Here is a 23576-nt window from a genome sequence, read left to right as displayed (position 1 = left end):
AATCGGTGTGAGAAGCTGTGAAGCTATAAAAAGTTGTTTCGGGAGAGTTGAGTATTCGGGAAAGTTGAGTTAGTGAATGTTATTGCACCCAACAACGCCCTACGTGTTAACATTTTTTCGGCAATTTTATTAACATTTGAAATTGTCACAACACAACACCACGCCTAGTTCGGGTTCTTTTTCACTTATTTTTTACTACCCGAAACAACGTTACATCACACAAACCTCGTACCTGAATGTTTTGTAGTTTCAATAACTGCACTACTAAAAAATCAAATACTTAAATGTTATGATAAAGCCACGATTTTAATATTAACTTCGTGAAAAACTTTATACCCGGCACTGAAACGCACCAAGCCTATAAACCATTATTTACAAATTCTAATACTTACCAAAACTTAATGAAATGGTGTATGATTGATCTTTAACCAAACTTTCGTTTAGATATACCGTGAGTATATCAGTTGTTGCATTAACTGAATAATTACTAACAGCTACTCCTTCTTCAGCAAAAACAATTCCAGTGACATTTATGTACGTAGCACTGGCGTGCAACACTACTGTGGTTGTATTTTCGAGAGCGGTAAAAGTTATATTAGAAACACCTGTATATGCGCTACCATTTACGGTGGTAAAAATCTCAGAAGAAAAGGACAAACTGACATGGTAGCTTGTGGTGTTCAGGTTGGTGGGCAATCTGTAGTCGTCGGCGATCGTTAAGCAGCCCAGACTCAGCAAGATCCCAAGAAATAGGAACATGTTGAAAAAAGATCTGAAATAAGGCAGGAATTGCTTTGTAAATATATTTTTTTCGGAGAAAAAGTTTCGTATTATACAAGGTGGTCAAGTGCGAGTCGGACTCGCGCACGAAGGGTTCCGCACCATTCATTATCTATACAACATTAGAAACTATATTATTATAAACTTTTTTTTCCGATTTAGCTGAAATTTTCAATGCGCGTATAAGTAATTTAAAAAAATTAAGAAACACATTACTAAAAATTGTATTAATCAATAATAAATATGTAAAAAGTAAAAATAAATATGTAAAAATATGTAAAAAAAGGCGATTAAAAAAAGCCGGCCTGGCTAGGATTCGAACCTGCCTTACTACGGCTCCAACGTCATAGCAGCGTCAAGTCCTAACGCTTTAACCACGCGGCCACCGAGGACTTGACAGATTCTATGTAAAATTCTTACTTAAAAGATAATGTTTAGTGAAAGGGCTTTTTTATTTATAAACATTTATTTAATTCTGTTTTTAGTATTTGTTCTTATAGCGGCAACATAGATACATTATCTGTGAAAATTTCAACTGTCTAGCTATAACGGTTCAAAAGATAGACCTTTGTGACAGACGGACGGACGGACGCGAAGTCTTAGTAAAGGTGCGTATTCATTATCCGAACGAACGAGCGAACGAATGGAATTCGGTATATTTGGACGGTGGACCGAACGCATGCGGTCGTTCGTTTGTTCGTTCGCTCGGCCATCCGTTTCGAGTCGGTACATCAAAGGTGTTCGAATGGGTTAAGGTGTTTTCGTTTGGGTACGGAACCCTAAAAAACATGTGTCATCTCACGGGAAGAGATTCTCCATGTAAAATTAAAATTTATTTTTCATAGCAACATAGATCCGATTCTGCTTCGTTTCGTAGCTACAAGGGGTTAATTTTTTTTTCGATTTATTATAATTACACAAGTATACACGGTTTTGGACCTGAGCAGCTAAAAGCAATTTCTAAGATAATTTTTGGAGCTGAATCCAAATCAGTAGTCCATTTTTTAAGATTGGTTCTAGTTTTTGAAATATTCAATAAATTCATTATTTTACTATTTTTGACAGTTAACGGTCATTTATTGAATTAAAAAAAACAACAACAAAACGCAAATATTAAAAAACAACTGACAATCTGCCGCCAAAAAGCAAGTGCCCACTCTGAATACGCCAAGCCATTCTCTGTGGAAGAAGTGGATAAAGCACCGGAAGACACCAAATCTGGTAAAGCTCCTGGATTCGATGGAATTCACCCCGAATTCCTCAAAAACTGCGGGAAACATACAAGAATGTGGCTGAGTAAATTTTATTCCGATATCCTACTAACAGGGCATATTCCAATAGAACTCAAGAAATCCAAAATAGTTGCAGTTCTAAAGCCAAACAAACCTAAGAACTTGCCTGAAAGCTACCTGAAAGCTTGCCTGAATAGCCTTATTAAGTTCATGCTACAAACTTCTAGAACGTATGCTATTAAACCGAATAGGCCCATTGATATTGGAACATACTCCTGTTGAACAGGCTGGATTCAGACCGCATCGTAGCTGTGTGGACCAGGTACTCAGCCTAACAACACACATTGAAGCAGGATTCCAAAAACAGCTGAAGACCACTGTGGTGTATGTTGACTTGACTGCGGCGTATGACACGGTCTGGAGAGAAGGTCTTCTATACAAATTCCTCAACGCAGTACCATGCAGTAGAATAGCATCTCTATTAAACAACATGCTGTGCGCCAGGCCCTTCCAAATAATAACAGGAAAAAACAGGAGTAAAATAAGACACCTTAATAATGGGCTCCCTCAGGGCTCGGTACTCGCACCGGTACTGTTTAATCTATATATCTCCGACATTCCACATACAACGTCAACAAAATTTGGGTATGCCGACGATTTAGCTCTTGCCATCCGCAGTAAAACTATAGAGGAAGCTAATGGCCTACTGTCAGAAGACCTGTCTGTACTGGGATAATATTTCGCAAACTGGAGACTAATCCCAAATATGAATAAAACTGAAGTGTCGTGCTTTCATCTCAATAATAAACAAGCACGCCTGGAGCCCCAAGTATACTTCAATAACAACTTGCTACGTTATAACCCTTATCCAAAATATCTAGGAGTATCAATGGACCGAACACTCTCGTATAAAAGGCATCTAGAGAATACCGCAGCTAAAATAACTACTAGAAATAATATAATACACAAAACTTTGCGGTACTACTTGGGGCGCAAACGCATCCACTCTTAAAACATCAGCTCTCAGCCTAGTTTACTCAGTTGCTGAATATTGCGCTCCAGTTTGGCTAAACAGCTGCCACGTAAAGATAATTGACACCAAACTTAATGAGACTATGAGAATAGTCAGCGGCTGTTTAAAAAGCACACCTCTACCTTGGCTGCCCACTCTGAGTCATATTGCACCTCCCAGTATTCGAAGACAGGAAAGACTCGTTAAGGAATATCAGAACATATTATCAAATTCTCATCTTCCAGTCCACAACGACTTGCCAGATGCCCGTCTGCGAAGACTGAAGTCGAATAGTAGTGCGGGGGATCTGCACTACTATTAGCAGAACAACTTTTAGGAGAAAACTTCAGTATAAATGATAAATGGAGGGAGTACTGGGACTATTTGAAACCAGATCAAGCAGCTGGTTGAAATCAAGATGTGAATGCAGAAAATGTATCTTGAGAGACATTCAAGCTCCAATTCTGGTTCGGTTTGTGGTAATTTTGCAACAAATTGTCGATTACTTGCTTCTCTAATCCGGTGATCTATGATTACCGAGAAAGTTGACCTAACCAACACTTTGAAACGATGCTCATGCTGCTACTTCATCGAGCGTTAAACATTTTGTAAACGTTGTGTCAGCCATTAGTTTTCGAATATCAGGTCCGACAAATATTCCTTCTTTGATTTTTGCGTATAACAGTTTTGGAAACAACTTGGTTAAGTACTGGAAAGCCGGTCCTTCGCGATTGAGCGCTTTGACAAAATTCTTATTAAGGCCAAGTTTAATGTGAAGGGGTGGCAGTAAAACATCCTGTGGGTTTACAAGTGGTACAGAGGACACATTTTGTTGTCAGTGCTAATGTCATGCGCGAACATGAAAACTAGAGCCAATCTTGACGAACGGATTGAAGATCTGAGTTCAGGGCATCAAACAACGTTAAGAATCGTTCTCATCTGCTCGGGTCCAAAAATTGACCCGAATTTGTAAACTTGTGTTATCTTTCAACTCCTTTTAATGTTTTGATTGAAATTTTTGACGGTAAAAGTTACTCTTTTCTCTTGTTATCAAAATTGTATAGGCCGTTTAATTCCGATTAAAAGTTGTATTTTGATATTTGTCGATTTCAATATCCTACTAAAACCAGTATCCAAAAATATACTTTTTAATTATTTTTCCTTTTTGTTTATACAAAAATTACGTAGATTATATTTGGCAAACTCTGTGCGTGATGCCCCACATCCAAAATGAAATAACTGTGATTAACAGATAATGCATAACACCACAATATTATACTTTATTTGTCAAAGAGAATAATATAGTTTATTAGGAAAGCAAACAGATATATGAAAGTTATGAAATTATTTTATTAATTTGTTACTTTATTATAACAATGAATATAAAACTGGCATTAGTAATCGCAATCGCATCTCTCAAAGTTTATTTTTAGTTATATTATGGTGCTTATAAAGATCAAGACATGAAATTGTTTTTAAACTTTAAAAATATATATTTCGGTAAAAACAATTATTTAAAAATTTGCATAAATAATAGAAGACACTTAACAAGAAGAAGTAAAAATATAATACCAAAAAAATAATACTTATTATAATTAAAGTATGAAACCATTACGAAGAAAATTAAAAACATATTTTTTTAGAAAATAATATAAACTTAGACGACATCGATCAACTTATAAATTAAAAAAATATATAAAATACTCTTTATCTATGGATGTAACCAGTGACTAAAGAATACAAGAACAAGTAACGCCCATATACGATCTGAACCAGAATTTGTGTCGTTAACCGCCATTTTTTTGGAGGAATGGATGTGTCACCAGCGACAATTTTAGCGATTTTTAATAGTTTGTTGTGTATAGTGAACCTTGTATAAACTTTATTACAATGGTGATTTGTTCAGCTTTCAAGTGTAAAGGCCACAAGAAAAAGCCAGGAGTTACGTTTCATATATGTAAATAAACAGTCCATTCCACCTTTTTAGCGTTTTCTTATTTAATTTTATAATTATATATATATTATTATAATTATATATACGTCGATACTAGTTTTGTACCTTTTGTTAACATTTTAATACGTTTTTTTTAATTAACTAGGATGATACCATCTAAATAAGCAGCATGCACCATAGGCGTAGTCAAAACATTTATCAAAAATACAAAATATCTCCTAAGAAAAATATATCGCACGGCACTGTTTGGAGGTATGGAAAGAGGGGAACACTAGAGCGGCGAGCTCTCGCCAAAACCAATAGCCGCCTAAGCGCCAGTCAGCCCAGAGATGTATTCAAAAAAAATTTACACGTGACGTAAAAATTATTCGACTGGTGCTAGAACATAATTTAGATACACGTTTTTTAAATTGTTGACTTTAAATAAATATGCATTCTCAAAGAAAAACATTTAAAAAACAAATTAATTAATTTATTTCTAGAAATAACAGCAAAATGAAATAAGTACATTGATTACTTATAGTTATTTACGAATGTTTCTAAATTAGGAGCTTTCGGTTTTTGTTTGCTACATTTAAGTTCTTAGTAATATTCTTTAAGGTATAATAATTTCTAACTTTTGCGTATAAATTTAACAAAAAATACATTATAGGAAAATTTTGATTGATGGTTGAATTTAATTGTCTGAAATAATTTAACGAATTTACATAATATATTTTCATTTAAGAAAAGTTCTTCAAAATTGTTCTGAAAAATTTTATAAAAAAACTTTTTTAAAAACAAGTTTTTATTTAAATACACTAAAAAGAATAAAATAAACTTTTTCTTTAGAACTTTTATTATGAACTTATAACGTCATTACACAATTTTAATATTATATAAAAGCTTGTCGCGAGATTTGAGTGTACATTTGCACTCATAAAAATCTGGTACGACAACTTTATCTTGTAATTCCTGGTCTAGTGGTCTATCATAACAGAAACTTTGAGAATGAGACAGGGTAGACACAGGTTTTAGTTAATTTACTTGTTTATCGATGTAGAGAAATCTCGCGACAAGCTTTTATATATCTAATATTAAAATTGTGTAATGACGTTCTAAGTTTATAATAAAAGTTTTAAAGAAAAAGAGTTTATTTTATTCTTTTTAGTGTATTTAAATAAAAGCTTGTTTTTAAAAAAGGTTTTTTTATAAAATTTATCATCTACTTTTTAGTTATGCTTGTTTCTCAGTGCCACACACTTAAACTCAATTTTTTTCTTAAATAACTTTCTATGGGCATCCTAATAATATGTGTATCGATTTTCATTAAAAAGGAGAACTTAAGAAAAACGACAGCTGTCAAATTTGACAGTTCAAATGTGAGACAAATAAAATGAAAACCGACTATGGGGTAGGGGGCATCCAATATATCGATTTTTATCATCGTCGGAGTAGGGCGTTTTAAATTCGAGCGTGGGAAAAATTGGCGAGTGTCCAAGCTATATTATTCTGTAAGCTGTGATGATACCATCTAAATAAGCAGCATGCACCATAGGCGTAGTCAAAACATTTATCAAAAATACTAAATATCTCCTAAGAAAAATATATCGCACGGCACTGTTTGGAGGTATGGTAACAATTGGGTCTGAGGTGTTATTGGTCCTTGTATTCTTTAGTCATTGGATGTAACCTACAACTACGATTAAGAAAAAGTACCGTACTATCTAAAAAAATCGGCGTCAAAGACGGCAATGCAATGACACTCGATAATAATTTTGTCGAGGTTAATCTCTAGATGTATATTTACTAAAAATTGACATAAACTTTGTCAAAAATTAAAATTAATTATGGAAAGATTCAACACATAAATCAATTTTCAAAAAACTATTTTTTCTCGATTTTAAACTAGGTATACACCATTATTTAAAAATCATTTATACTCAATATAAAAAATACATTTTTTTTAAAATCAATTATTATTGAAACTTGAAAAAAAAAACATCAAAATCTGAACATTTTGATTTATATGGGTAGGATGAATTCCCAAATCCAGTAGAATTTAAAAATTGATTTATTAAAAATATTACTTTTCTTCTGCTAGAAAATATGTAGACCTTTTCTTTATTTCTGAATTAAATTTACTCATTCATTAAGCCCGAGTATTAAAAATCACGAGAACATTATGTTTTATCGAATCTTATTAGTTTTTTACAATCTTTTTTCTGATTTAAATCCCGTAAATCTTCTAAATCTTCACATAAAATGATTTTGCAAAATTTCTTTATCCGGTATTAAGAAAAAAATCTACTTACACTGGTGCTTTTTTTTCAACACTAGTTCCCCTTAAATCACCGTATTAAAATGCCCGACGAAGAACTGATTCAACACTGCCATTTGTGTTTTATATATAGATTTGAGGAAATATTATCTAATCTTCGTCTGTAGGCAATTATAACCAATCCCTAAATCAACTTAATTAAAGATATATGTATGATCAGTCCCGAGACCCCACTCAATCCACAATATTTCTGCCGTTAACTCCACTTATCAGCGCTACGTAGTCTGAGATTCCGAGGATTAAAATCAAATGACAAAATATACTGAATGGTTAACTAAATATGCATACATTTGTCGTATTCATTACACTTTTTTACATTGTTTGTAACATACATAACAATATTAGAAAAATACCATATCAATTTGTCATTTTTACAATTTTATTGAGTATAGTAATTTGAGTTATGCAGAAATAATATTTTTTAGTACAGATACCAATTTGTGAAAATATTAATTCTACCCATTACAATCGTATAAGGGCAGGCATTAAAACAACAGACAGATACTGTAACAACTGTATTTTATAAAGAGATACAAAATAAACGAAGCTAAAAGTTGCTGAGAAGAGTTACTAGTGGAGGGATATCCGAGATTGGGAGGGGGACAGTTTAGGGGTTTTTTATATAAACAAATTTATCCGTCAAGACTAAAAATTCTCAAAAATAAACACGATATCATCTTAAACAACAAGCTTTCGCATCATACAGCAGATTTCATATACTTGTCCAGCTAAATAGATTGACAATGAGCTATCGTGGATATGAACACACATTCCTAATGTAGTTTACAATTCGCTTCCAATTTAGAATAATTATAATTTATATACAGGGAGAGTCTTTAACTCGCTAAAAGAAACACATGTCATTATTGTTATTCAAATAACCCCAAAATAAACCGAGTTATTTTACTTACTAAAAATAAAAAAAAAATATGTATTTTATGCCCATGTTTTGAGAACCACTGTTTTTTTTTCTGGGTTTTCTTTTTTGTAAACATCTAAGTTGCCGTAATATTAAGATATTATATTTTTTAACTAAAAATTAAAAAAATCTATTTTGCAGGCCAGTCTGGACAGTTTAACCTGTATTACAGTCTGTCGCGCACACACGCAATTTTATAGTAGTTTTATCTACAATGAACTGAGTTACGGACTCACTTCGGCACATTTTTTCTAAGTAAAAATGGCCTCCCGAAATACACATCTGTCTTGGATTTTATTCGTTTATACTTATGTTTATATAAGTAAAAAAGCAGAAAAACAACGGTTACTTAAAGGAAATAAGTATTGCCATGTTAATTTGCTTGCTGATTTAACAGTTGAAAAACAGGATTGATTTAACTACCTAAGAATAAGAATGAACGAGGAAACTTCCTTAGAACTACTGAAATTGACGTCTGGAATTGGGAATTGGGCTGGATGAGATGCGAGTATCTTAAAGCTGCTAAACTGATTAGTTTTGATGCTTACGCTCGTGGGTGCTAGAGCACCCCAGCACCCACGCAGTCGGCGCCCCTGTATATGTTTCATGTTGTTCATTGAGTCCATTTAAAACATGTTATTGATGTTGTTCAATGAAAAAATTCAAAACTAGAAGTACCAGTATTAGAAGAATGGCCAAAATTTGCACAAGTTTAATATCAATTTTCTCTTGAACCTTCCTCTGGATTTTGAAAGGATTTTTTAATGTTTTTAGCCTGATTCTTCACTTGGATTCTTGATTTTGGCCATTTCCAAACGATTTGTTATGCCGGGTCCAGACGAAGCAGAAAAAACAACGTAAGTACCTTTCTGCGACATTTTTGTCTCATTTTGTCTCTTTTATTTGTCTTGTTTTTGTCTCAAAATCGTGTTTTCTTTTTGTCGCCTTGGTCTGGACCCGGCATTATTTCGTATACAGGTCTGTAAACTGTTCTATGGAGACAATTGAATGAATTATTAGAGAAAATCAGAGTTTTTAAAGGAAAAACAAATGCAAAAGAAAAATCTTGGTTTGGTCTTAGACTTGCAGTCAGTGTAATTTGTTCTAATTCTGTTAGAGTGTTCATTTTCTTAGGAGTCTTTAAAAATGTGTGATATAAATTTAACGCATCTTGTTCTAGAGAATTTATAAAAACTTTTTCACTATCCAAACCTCTAAGTAGTATTTGCCTTGCACTTTGGTAATTATACCTGGACACGGAATAACACCGAAGGAATTCAACCATTTTCTCACCTTTTTTTTCAAATCAAATAAATATTCTAATATAACCTATAGACCAGATAAATCTTGTAATGCTCAACATATTGTTGATAAAGATCATTGTATAGATTTTAATAATTTAAAATTAATCAAACAAATCTGAAATTGCAGGCAATTAGAAGCAAATGAAAGCGTCAAAATGAATAAATGTAAATTTATGTCAGTTTTTCAATAGGCCTAGCTATTTTGTAGATCTTCTCTTTATTGTCTTACTTAACGAGACATTTTCTTCATTATTTCGATGACTCAGAGGTGATAATTATCGATATTTTTGGAGGATTAGACAGAAAAATATTTAGTGCCAAATATTCCTAGATCAGAAAACTTACTCACAATACAATATTAAAATACAAAGAATTGAATTATTTGTTTTATTGGTTCTGATAATAACAGAAAATGTGATAAATCTATAAAAATAAGTTAATTATTATTAAGTATATGTTTAATGAATATTCTTTGAATTATTGCCAATAAAATAAATATTGAGAAGAGTGAATTTTCATTCCAAAGTAATGAAATCTGAAGTATTTTTAAAGAAAAAACATCTAGTAAATCATTGCCATGCGTAATATCAATTTACATATAATACTGTAGTAAATTGCAATGTTATAATTTTGATTTGTTTAATGAAAAAAAAATATTTCAAGGATATATTTGCAGGAAAAATATTTCTAGGAAGTTGTGATCTTTGATATGATAATACAGAAACAAAATTTTTTGTGTTTTGCTAGAATTTTTTCAGGATATACTTTAGATTAAGTTATCAATATATTATTAATTTTATTTTGTTTTTGATAAAAAAAACTGTAATGACTTCCAAGACATGTTAGCGGATAAATAATATTCTCCTGAAAACCTGATAAAAATCACTTGAAGTTTGGCCTGAGTGTGAGGTCTTAAGAGGTCTTCTCCATTTCATTAGTACGAAAAAAGTAGCAAAATAAGCGTTCGGCATTTAACGTTTTATGTAAAACTGGCTAGGTATTTTTACACAAACGAAGAAGGAAATGAAAGTTAAAGGATTATACTATATCCGTATTGTGGACATATTTTTAGACAACTTCTTTATTTTTAAGATTTTGATGGTCAAACATCAACGAAATATTCCTTATGTTTGGACTAAGTTTTCTCGAAAATATAGACATAATTTAAAATTTCGTTACAATACGGAAATAGATTGAAGTTTTGTGATTACAGTGATATATATACAACACTGAGAGCGACCCGAACAGTACAGCGTAATAGACCGTAACCACCGTAATAACAAGGCCGCACAGCTGTGACGTAAAAATCTGAAGACGTCACCAACTGGAGGCGCAACTTTACTTAGCAGCGTTGAAAATTACCCGATAAAAGTTCAAATTGTGGATCTTTTTTCACTCACCAGATAGATTTCGAAGTTTTAAACTGTCTTTTTCCGAGTTTTTAAAAATATTATAGTATATAAAAATAGTTTTAATAGAATACGGAAAAAATCATACCAGTCAATAAATGTTTATCTCTCACTTTTTATCAATCAAATTTAATAAAAGAATATTTTAAGTTCACAATAGTGTATAATATGAGAAAAAAACAATAAAAAAAATAGATATTTTTTATAGTATATATTATGTATTTTATCGATATTTTACGCCCCCTACACCGGGGCGACGCGCGACGGCGCCGCGCGGCGGCCCCTGTCGTAGCACGTAGCGAAGTGGTATTACCGCAGTTGACAGTCATCGATTTATCGGTAGGTGTGCGGACGTGGTAAGTGGTAATTATAATCGATAATAGAAGGGTGTAAAAAGTTATAAATCTGTAAAAAGAGGTGTTTAAACTATGAAGTGATTATAAGTGTGTGCAATTATACAATTTAAAAGGTATAATGCCTTGGGTTTCCAAAAGATGAAATTACTAATATAGTTTTATTTGAATATATAATTTTTAACAAAGTTTTGCAAAGCCATGTTTCTCAAAATTCACAATAAAAAACATTAAAAGTAATAACACCATTATTAAAATTTCCGCAATGTACTATTTATAATGCTAAGTTATTGTAAAAATTGTCATAAATTCTATTAGAAATACACGTCTGAAAAACTACTGTTGTTAAAAAATAATGATAGACTTGGAAAAGGAAATAAAAGAAACTTAGACACACTTACAGCATAAATAAATACAATGACGATGGACAATATGAGATGGGATATCAATCTGATGTTTTTTAAATTTTATGTTTAATTATTATTTATTAAAAATTCGGTGCAATTAAAGTTTATATCCATTATATACGTATAAAGTGTATCAAATGCAATCAAAGTTTAGGCCTCTAATAGATTCCAAGTCGAAACCAAACCAAACTAAACCAACCATCTGACAGAATTGGACCCTGTAGCCAAGATTACTGATCAGAGTAGTCCAAGACCAAGATTAGCGTTAGATCTGCAACACCAAGACCGACCAGGACAAGACTTAAGCCGGGTCTCCACCAAAGCAACATTTGCCGGCGACTGTGTCGCCGACTAGTGTTGTCGACAATGTTGCTGAAAATTCAGTAAAGTCGTCGACATTTTATGTCGCAGGTTAAGTCGCCGACTTTGTTTCATGTTTCGCTTGAGGAGCGGTACATCACAGAAAAATCGTGTCGACTACAATGTTTACAAACATGTCGAAAGACGTCTCGAATCAACTCCTGTCAGTAACTTTATCGGGTATATTTTGCCATTTGTACTCATTTAGTTCACAAGGCCAGAAGTCTGTTTTTGATTCTGTTGCTAAAAATAAATTTGGTATGGAGTGGAGCAATGATAAAACAAGAAATCTGATTGAAAATTATCTAGCCCACCACAAACTTAAGGACACTAAGCATACTTGGTATAAGAACAGAAATAGAAAGTATGATGCCTGGAATGATACAAATCCTGGGACCACTCATTTGGAGCAATGATTCAAAGTCAGCTCAAATAGTAACAAAAGTTGATGACAATGTCGTCGACATATGTTGCTTTGGTGGAGACCCGGCTTTAGGCAAGTCCAAAACCAAGCTTGCAAGACTCTTGCATTTTTTTCTCATTTTTTAATATAAATTCATCTCATATTTAATAGATAACAGTTAAAAACAACGAAATTTTATTGTTTTGAAAAAAAACAGGACTGACTTTGAAACAAATAAAACAACTGAAAAACATTTAAATTAATAAAATAGTATATTAATCTTAGATATAGTATACTAATGATTGACAAATAAAAATATTAAGGGTAATAATAAGATAAATAAGAAACTCAATGAGGCAGTACTAGCAGCGCCGGGTTGAGGAGTTACTGTCGTTGGAGCCGGAGTAGTAGTAGTAGTTGTTGTTGTGGTTGTAGTTGTAGTCGAGGTCGTAGTAGTTGTAGTAGTTGTAGATGTAGTGCTGGTAGCGTTGATGTCCAATCCGTAGAAATCGTGCAACGTTTGTAAATACTGAGTAGTCCACGCCAAATTGTTCTCTGCTGCTGTCAGAGCTGCTGTGGCCGCATTGTGGAAATCTTCTTCTAAGTTGTTGGAATTGATGAACGTCCTTAGCTGGAAAAGAATCGTTAACATTACTTAAAGATATTTGAAAGAGAATCATTATCGATAACCAACCTCTTCAATCTGAGCCGTTGTAGTAAACCTTTCAGCTAAACCTGTGATTAAGTTAGATAAGGCATTCATACTCTGATACCTGCAAAAAAAATATTTATGGTTAAATTTTAATTTGACTTAGCAAATAGCTATTTATGTAACAAGTTGCGGAATGAATGTGTTTATTTTCGACGCATTGTCCAACTCGGCTTTTTCCTCGTTGGACAATTTTGCGTCCCGTGCTTAGAACACAAGATTTTTTTTTTGTGAAAGCGGATAATTTGAGATTTTCATGCTATTATTATTATTATTTATTTTTAAACATTTTTTAAAATGTTCTGGTAATCGGTTTCTAAGGCATTGTTTAATTATAAAGTTCGGTCAGGGTTAAACGTCGCCGTATTTTCTACAAAGTTTTGTGAAAAATGAGTGATAAATAAATGCTTTTATTGTCAAAAAATTTTTCAATTTGTAGACAAAGGTAAACTAACAAACAAAGTAAAAAAACAAGGTACACAAACAAACAAACAAAAGATAATACAAAACATTATACAAATAATATTGTCAGTCTTATTGTTAAAATAAACATTTATAAATGTTTATAATGTCAAAGAACAAAAAATAAAAATAATATTCAAAATATTTAGCTATAGTTTATAGTAAAATATCAATGACCTCTAAATAAATTCATTTTCGATGTCATTAGTAAATATAGCAATAGCAAACATTATACCAGTGTTTACAAGATCAAATTTGATTTTCAAAATATAATTCATTTACGGCGTAGAAAGCCTTGTCTAGTAAATAAGAGTTCAATGCTTTGCGAAATGAAAAAATGATGTTATGGATTTGATTTCAAATGGCAGGTGATTGTGCATTTTTCGAGTTGTATAATATTGAACTTTTAACTAACTCTGAGCGTGGGGTACGTAGATAAAGATCTTGCTCCGCGTTCCTGAGTGGATAAGTGTGAGATGGCCTTTCTTGAGAAGCTGATACATGTTTACGTATTAGGCAAACGGATTCAAATATAAATAAGGAAGGAAGAGTCAATATTTTTAATTTTTAAAAAGTCTCGGCAATGAGTTCTGCTGTTTAGTCCCAGTGAATATCGAACAGCTCTCTTCTGGAGCCTGAAAATGCGGTCAAATTGAGTCGCACAACACGTACCCCAGAATGGAAGGGCATACCTGAGGTGCGACTCAAAAAGTGCATAATAAACAGTTCTAGCCACTGACAAGTTAAGCTCCTTAGAAACAGACCTTAATGCAAAACAGGCAGAGCTCAATTTTTTCGACAAAGCTTCGATATATATGTCCCATTTCAGAGAATTGTCCACAATAATGATAATGATGAGTCTCTTTGGATATTCAACAAGCTGCTGAAACTGCGCTATCCACGTTAGTGCCCGAGAAGTCGAAAAACTTGAGTTGTCCTTAATCGTTGGAGTATTTGAAGCATGTAGGAGGGAAGAAATCAGTTTTTGACCGTAGATGCCATTAAAGATTGTCAGGCATTTATTAGTGTGAAAACTGTGAAGATTCCGAATACAAAAACTTATTTTCCAAGAGTTTGAGTTGAGTTGGTTACGATTATTGAGGGACCAATAGATGGTATCAATTTCTTACATGTATTTCTTAAGTACACAAAACTTCGACCACTCAATGTGACACATCAGCGATTTTTCTTGACGTATCGAAAAAATCAATGCTGTATCCTGCCAGATGGAATCAATACAATTGGAGGTATGCCAAAAAAGATAGCGGAATTTACTGGACTCTCCAACGCCATTGAATACACTGGTCATTTTTTCCGGCGCAGCTCTGCCACAATGCTGGCAGATTCAGGAGCGGACATAACAGTTTTAAAGCGACATGGAGGTTGGCGATCAAGCTCGGTTGCTGAAGGTTACATTGAAAATTCAATTGAACAGAAAACCGAAATAGCAAAAAGAATCATGGGACAGAAAGACACGTCAAATAAAAAATTAAAGGCAGTTCACGTAAAAGCAGAAGCTGCCAGCATTGCCAGTACAAGAAATTTACTTATTCCGACTCCTACAACTTGCATTTCACTTAGAGACGAAAAGTTGAATGACTCTTATATTCACTTTAATAATTTAAATAATTGCATCTTTAAGATTTATAATAAATAAACATTTTCATTGTTTCTAACGTTTTATTTTTTACTTTTAGGCACTAGTGCCCAAACAAGTGTCACTTTTAAATACTAGCAGAGAGGACACTAATATAGTCTGTAAAACGAATAACTTTGAATTTGACAGTTCCCGCGGGCTTTTATAGTGTTAATTTTATTAGGTTAGCAACTTGCGGCCATGCTGACGTAATGCCGTCTCTAATAGAACAGCCTCGGAGCGAGATTTATGACGTCACGCTAGTTAGATACTACAGATTAATAAATATGTTGTAGAATACATGGAAAACATAATTATTCCTCGTATTTTTAGTTTGTATTTTAAAAATGATATAGTTTACATGAAATATACATAATATACAGTTAATAAATACAATATATATACCTATTTATAGTAATAAATACTTTAGCAGATAAAACTATGAACCATACAAATGCAGCAAATGTTTTACAATATGGCTGAAATCGTACTCTATAGTCAATGTACATAGTTTTTGTGTTAAGAATAATAATTTAAAAAAATATGTGGTCCTCTTTTGACAAGTTTATATTAGTTTATTAATTGCAGTAAACATTATAATATATAAATAAATTGTACATCACTATTAGTAGATATTGAATGTTTTTTGTTAAATTAGATCGATTTTCGAACCCCAAAATTTAAAATATATTTTGCATTTTACCCATTATCTTATGTACCACCTATTCATTATTTGTATATTGTAAAACATTTGCTGCATTTGTGTGGTTCATAGTTTTATTTGCCAAAGTATGTATTACTATAAATATGTATATATTATATTGTATTTATTAACTGTATATTATGTATATTTTAAGTAAACTATATCATTTTAAAAATACAAACCAAAAATACGAGAAATAATTATGTTTCCATGTATTCTCCAACATATTTATTAATCCGTAGTATCAACTAGCGTGACGTCATAAATCTTGCTCCGAGGCTGTTCTATTAGAGACGGCATTGGTCTAATATTTTGAAATGTCAAAAGCTGATGACATTTTACTTTTGTCAATTATGACATTTCGTGTTGATTTTTGCAAAAAGAGGAAGAACTGTCACTTGTTTTATTATTTTCCTTTTCTATTTCACGACAGTAAAAAGAGTTACCTATCTGATTCATTCAGGCACTCAATTTAAAGAATATCAGTAACTTTTTTGATAGAGGGATTTTATATTTGCCCTGTTGGTAAAAAATAACGGTCAAAATTCAAAGTTATTCATTTTATAGACTATAACTAAAGTACTAGTGCCTAAAAGAATGCCATTTTGAATCTCAAATAAATATCAAAAACTGTCAATTTCGAAACGCTTTCAAATATACAGGGTGAGTTTCCTACGATGTTCTCTATGGGTATCTCGGAAACTACTAGAGATAGAGAGTCTGTTAAATGGGGAAAGAATTGCAGTTTTGTGGGGTCATAAATATGCGCCTTTCTATGGCTTACTAGATATTTGGAAAAAAACAAATTTCGGCAATTTTAAAAATTGCCCCTAATTCCATTATAAGCTATTTTAGACAAAAAGTTTTCAGATAAAAGTTGTAGATAATCACATCCTTAATGAGACTGTGTCCTCCGTTTTCTTCTAAAGCCTGTCATTTTTGACATATGACACAAACATATGTTTTTTTAAATGAAAAGCATAGTTGGCCATGACTTCATAAAAAGCGCCATTTTTTAAGCTTTTCAGCGATATAAGCTATAATATGTTTTCTTCGAAAAATTACTGAGTTATAGCCAATTCTTATCATTTTTAAACAATTTCACTTAGTTAGCCATGGAAACAAGTTTAATCGCCTTTGCTCTCAGAAATGTGAAGCTGTCACATCCAAACTTTGTAAATTAAAATAAGCAAAAATTGTAAATATGAATTTTTCAAATGAAGAAAAGCGTGTAGGATTATTGGTTCAACTTTTTTTGATCATACATTTTCGAGGATACGTTGACCGGTGAATGTTACTTTTCTTAGAGAACGGTTTTAAAGACATGTTAGAAAAGTTAAATGTAGTTATTGCCAATTCTTATTTTGACTAATTTCAATTAGATTGCATGGTATTCTTATTCTGTTATGATGTATAACTTAAAAAAAGTCAGATTACTAAACGGTTCCTTACATGTACATGTACATTACACAAACTAAAACTTAAAAAAATAATATCACTTTTTTTTGAGTTTTGAGTTGCATCTTTTTAAAACTGAATTACTACCTATTCTCACAGAAGGACCGGTCGACTTAATTAAAATTCTCTCGTACCGCCAATTCGAGTGCCTCTCTTAATTCATAAGTTCTTTTGTAAACTTTATTGTTAACCGTACCGCATAAAAAATTCTAAAATGGATAGGTCAGATGATCAAGGAGGCCCATGCAATTGGTCCACCTCTTCCTATCCCTGAGTTTGCATAATTATGATATAAATAATTTTTAACATTTCTTTCATTATGGGGGGAGTCATAATGTAAGTCATGCAAGAACCACTCTATTGATGCGCGAGTATCTACACGCTTTTCTTCATTTGAAAAATTCATATTTACAATTTTTGTTTATTTTAATTTACAAAGTTTGGATGTGACAGCTTCACATTTCTGAGAGCAACGGCGATTGAAGTTGTTTCCATGACTAATTAAGTGAAATTATTTAAAAATAATAAGAATTGGCTATAACTCAGTAATTTTTCGAAGAAAACATATTATAGTTTATATCGCTGAAAAGCTTAAAAAATGGCGCTTTTTATGAAGTCATGGCCAACTATGCTTTTCATTTAAAAAAACATATGTTTGTGTCATATGTCAACAATGACAGGCTTTAGAAGAAAACGGAGGACACAGTCTCATTAAGGATGTGATTATCTACAACTTTTATCTGAAAACTTTTTGTCTAAAATAGCTTATAATGGAATTAGGGACAATTTTTAAAATAGCCGAAATTTGTTTTTTTCGAAATATCTAGTAAGCCATGAACTTTTTCAAAAATTTGAAAGGAGCATATTTATGACCTCACAAAACTGCAATTCTTTCCCCATTTAACCGACTCTCTATCTCCAGTAGTTTCCGAGATACCCATAGAGAACATCGTAGGAAACTCACCCTGTATATTTTCGTACTTTTGTGCTTAGGCCTAAAGTGCTTAATTTTTATGCCTAGGCGTTAAAATGACTTTCTTATATTGTCAGTCACGTCGCAAAAATTAATATGTACTTCTGTGACGTTTGAAAAAAAAAGTCTTTTTTTCAAAAATATATGCTAAATTTAACTGGTACATTAGTTAATAAAATAGATTTAATTAAAATAACTATGAGGTAATTTGTATCTATTATTATTATTATTTATATAGTATAGTTATGTTAATCAAAAGAAAAATGTTGTTTATTTGAACAATATTATCTTTTTAAGGATGCACTATTTCGAGTTTAAAGTGCTAAATAATGCATTTTTTATTGAAATCAAAAGAATTAAAAATTGAATTAGCAATAAAACTAATCTAATATTAATCTTGTGTTCTAAGAACTCCCTGATAAAAATATCTATTACTTATAGATATACAGTGTATCAGACAAGTGTATAGTGACATAATATACCTTTAAATATGAAATAGTTAATGATCTAGTTACGTAATCTTAATAATCAATCGATAAGTTCTAAAAATATCAGTTTGCTAAAAAAATAAATGATTTCAGTGCTTACCTTTCAGCAATCTGCAAGTAATTTTGTTGCAAAAATCTGAAAGCAACGTCAATTCCACTTGGATTTCCGTTGTAGACGCTAGTAAATACTGTGATGGCATCCTGTGGTCTAATTCCAGAATTGGCATTGATTGAATATCCTAAATATCTGCAATCAAAATACAATTATTACAATCAATTCATATTATGTTGATGTTATTGCACCCAACAACCACACGATTATACACTTGCGTGCATAGAAATCGGCCCAAGGCAAACTTTTGAAGTTAACTATATATTTTTTAGAAAATATTTGTCAGATTAAGAAAAAATATACTGTTTGAAAGACAATTTTATATTCCTTGAAAAGAGTTTAGAGATATTAATTTGTATTTCGGTTTCTTTGGAATAATATTATTAAATTAATGCATGAAATAAATTATCGTTTTTTATTACTAAGATGTATGCCATTATTTATTTATTGATTGACAATTAACTAAAACACATTTTCAATAATGGGTATGACCCCCTCTTGCTCTTACAACATCTCTCATACAGTTTGGCATAGATTCAATCAAGTTTGATATTGTTGCTTGCGGTATGTTAAGCCACTCTTCTTATACTGCAACAATGAGCTCTGGGATAGAGGTTGGGGCTCTTTGTCTAGTACGAATCCTTCGTTTTAGCTCATCCCATAAATGTTCTATCGTGTTTAAGTCTGGACTGCATGCTGGCCATTCCATAACCCGAATACCGACTTCTGAAATGTAATCGTGAACGATTCTTGATGTGTGTGCTCTCGCATTGTCATGCATAAAAGTGAATTCGCTTCCAATGTAGTCGACGTAAGGTACCACATGAACTGCTAAAATCTCCTCAATATACCTAGCACCAGTTAAACCTCCTCTCCCGTGTCGACGGTCGTCCCAACGGATAAAAACTGGGTCGATTCGCGCAGTCATAGAAATTGTACACCACATCATGCAGAAACCACCTCCATAAGCAATCCGCTCCTCGATGCAGCATTCTGCGAATGGCCTCTGGAGCACTTTTCTTCTTCGGTCGCTACCATAGAGGCATATCCTGGTCTCATCTGAGACTAAAACACATTCCCATTGCTCTAGTGGCCAATTCAGATGTTCCGTGCAAAAGGCAGGCGTGTTTGAGGATGAGCTGGTGTAAGTTTTGGACCAATTGCGGGTGTTTTGGGGGTCATGTTACTTTCCTTCAATCTTCGTCTTACTGTCCTCTGACTAACAGTCACTCCTCCTGTTTCACGGAGCTGTTGTTGCACCTGAATAAAGCGGTCATCGCACCCGAATAAAGCGGTTGACACAATAAAGCGGTCATCACGATCCGTTGTATATCTCTTTCCACCAGTTCCAGGCCGCCTACGAAAGGATCGAGTCTCCTTATATCGTTCACACACTCTTCGAACCGCTCCGCGTGTCATATGCAGTTGCCGAGCTACAGCTCTCTGTTTAAGTCCATTTTCAATTAAAGCGATTACTTTGGCAGCTTTTTTTCCGTGATGTATGCATTAATTTGAAACACTAATCAAACAATGAAACACAACAAATCAAACAATGAAAGAACAATGTGCAAATTTCGATTACAAAGTAACAGTAAAGTAGTAATTGCAGTATTTGATAAGTTTTTTTTATTCGTATTGTCACCACAACACAAATGCCTTTCATTTGTTTACCCGTTGCTACGCATATAAACGATAAGTACTTTGGATAAATTTATACTCATATTAAAGCATGTTAAATTGTCTTTGAAACAGCTCATATGTTTTTCTTGGTCTGATAAATAGATTCTAAAAGACACAGTTAAAGTCAAAAGTTTACAGTGGGCCGATTTCTATGCACGCAAGTTTATATACCCTCCTTTTAAAAAAAAATCGGTTGAAACGCACCAAGCCTATACTAAAAACACCTCTGTTAAAAAATATTACTCACTGTTGTTGTAAACTCTCATCGTTGACGCATCCTAGTGCGTTCAACAGATTCACTTGTTCTCCAGAGTCCCTGGAACTCTGGTATCTGTTCCAGACCAAATTGAAATTCGTTGAGGATGGACTGTACCGCAGAGCGTTACAGAAAACGATGGTCCTCAGATTTTTTTCTGGCCTAAGAAAAAATAAAACTATTAAAGTTCATTGTTCTGTTGTATTTTTTTGGATAATCAACATTATTATTTTTATAAAGTAAGTGACTTTTCTAAAGGCAATCTTGTTATCTTCCGTCTGCATGGTCTATACGAAACTAAAGCCGGGTCCAGACCTAGCAGACAAAACAGCGGCAAGACAGAAACATTAATGTTTTACGACAAAGTAGCGACAAATCTAATACATTTCTGTGTCATTTTTGTCTCATTTTTGTTTTGCTTCCAAATTCGGAGACTTTTGAATGTCCCGTCTCGAGTCAGTAAAGTTGAAAGAGTCTCTGTGTTGTCGTGTATTTTAGTGTCTTGAGTTGCCAAAAGTAGGTAACTAATGAAATCACACAAATTTAGTATTGTGGAGGGCTGGTACTGCTAATATGTCGTTAGTATATAGTGGAGTGCTCCATCTTTATAAAAAAAAGTCAGAAGAGAGAAAGTGGAACACGGAAAATGCTTGCAAACTAGTAGAGCCTTATAGAGCTCATTTATTACTATGGGAGGGTAAAAACAAGGACTACAAAAATTGTTACAAGAAAGCTGGTGCATTAGAGGAGATTTTTTTATATAGCATTAAATATAAACTCGGTTGATGATGTTAAGAAAAAAATAAGAAATATTAATAGCTATATAATCTACAATAGAAATAAAAACAAAAACATTATTTGGGGTATCTTTTTGCAACATGGGATGGCGAGTCAAAGAGAACAACACTACTGGTTGCTAGTGATATATTTTTATCTTCTTTCTGGTGGACAGGCGATATGATTAATAAAACTGATTTGCATATATACTGAACTCTGTTGTACTTTTGTCCTCGCGGTATAGACACTTTGTTTCAAATTTGTTTTGTCTGAATTTCTCATTTTTGTCGCAGGTTTGTCTTGTTTCTGTCTCAAAATCGTGTTTACTTTCTGTCGCCTTGGTCTGGACACGGCATAATAGGTGACATTTACACAATAATATGTTTATACGTTTAAACTTACAAAGTAAAAGTCAATCGGTACTCTCCAAAGCGTTCCAGAGCGTGGTTCACGCAGTTGGATAATCCTAGACGGCATGCTATGGCCAAAATATCGTTTTGTTTCAAACTGTAAGCGTGATCGTTGCTGTCGGCTCTAGTCCATGGAACAGTGCTGTACACATTGGTCAGCAATTGCAAGAAATGGTTCTAAATAATATTAAAATTAATTAGATTTCAATTTACTATATCATGAATGAAGATAAATAAATAATTTTATATTTCTTCCATTAGTTCTTTTTGAAAAACACCAGTTTCTCGCAAAAACACAAAAAAATGCTCGGCGAGATAACTGGCTCCGATTTTTTTTGAGGCAAAAATTTTTGGACATACAGGAAGAAGTTTATATCCATCAGTGTTGCCAGAATTGAAGTATTTTCTTCAATATGAAGGATTTTACAGTCAAATTTCGTCGATTGAAAGGCTGAAGGATTTTTATCCAAAAAAGAAGACAATATGAAGGTTTCTGGCAGTTTCGCACAATAAAAATTGTTAAAATATGTAGTAGGAGTATTTATTGTTTTTCCTAGATCTATCTTTTCACTTTAACGGTGTTTAAATAAGGATGCCTCAGTTTAAAGCAATATAGCTGTCAAAAAGGCCGCAATTCGAAAGATTTTAACATTTAACAAAAAATTAATAGATACATTTTTATCTTTCATTTTATCTTATTACACACATACCATAACTAAACAAAAGTTCTTGATGTTGAAAAGAAATAAATAGGTAAACGGAAAAAAAAATAAATACATCGGTATCCAAAAATTACCAGAAATACGTTTTTAAAAAAATTTTCTTAGTTATAAAATAGGTAAAATACATGAAATTTGATGATTTTTACAAGATCTGGAATTGTTTATCAAGTTCAAAGAATATGAAGGTTTTTTAAAGCTCCATTGAAGAAAATCGCTCAAAAATTTCTAACAATACTGCCCTTAGTTCCTTGGTGTTTATTCTAACGACTAGAATGATAGGAGAATAAGAAGTTTCTTAAATTATTTAACTAGTCCTTCTAGAGAAACATTTTTAACATCTCTTACCCCAATTTCTCTTCCAATAGCTGTATTTTCTCCGACACGTCTTAACAAAAAGTTGAAGCCGTTGATAGCGGGTACCCAAACGTGATGAGACGTTTCGATAGACAAGAAATCGACCAATGTCAGTATTCTGTCGTAGGTTAGTATGTCAGCTCTGGCCAAATGGAAGACGTCATCCACAATTGAGGCTCGGTTGACCTCGGGAATGTTCGATTGGCCTGCTACGGCCAAAGCTTCTGCTATACTTTCCCAGCGATTATTGTAGTTGACTCTGTAGAAACCTGAAAAATTGATCATCGAACTGATTTTTTTCAACCGAAATTATGATGTAGTGTCGCTGCATCTAAAAATGATGCCGAAACGTCATCAACGTTTCACCGACAAACGATAATAGC

At 32.8% G+C, this 23576-nt stretch overlaps 1 protein-coding gene across 1 annotated transcript in view; it reads right to left on the bottom strand.

The window, feature by feature from the left end:
- The window catches only part of LOC115876217, a 101945-nt gene that overhangs the window by 55539 nt on the left and 22830 nt on the right, over nt 1–23576 (bottom strand). Inside the window, exons 11-18 of the mRNA XM_030891917.1 lie at nt 23185–23462; nt 22110–22294; nt 20922–21092; nt 18983–19129; nt 13148–13226; nt 12750–13084; nt 11925–12062; nt 393–772 (exon numbers count right to left, since the gene is read on the bottom strand). Coding sequence (XP_030747777.1) covers nt 393–772; nt 11925–12062; nt 12750–13084; nt 13148–13226; nt 18983–19129; nt 20922–21092; nt 22110–22294; nt 23185–23462 — 1713 coding nt within the window. The remainder of the gene's footprint in view (nt 1–392; nt 773–11924; nt 12063–12749; nt 13085–13147; nt 13227–18982; nt 19130–20921; nt 21093–22109; nt 22295–23184; nt 23463–23576) is intronic.

This window comes from Sitophilus oryzae, unplaced genomic scaffold (assembly GCF_002938485.1).
Source record: "Sitophilus oryzae breed Bouriz unplaced genomic scaffold, Soryzae_2.0 scaffold_1420_pilon_pilon, whole genome shotgun sequence".
NCBI lineage: Eukaryota > Metazoa > Arthropoda > Insecta > Coleoptera > Curculionidae > Sitophilus > Sitophilus oryzae.
This window is presented reverse-complemented; position numbering and strand designations above follow the sequence as displayed.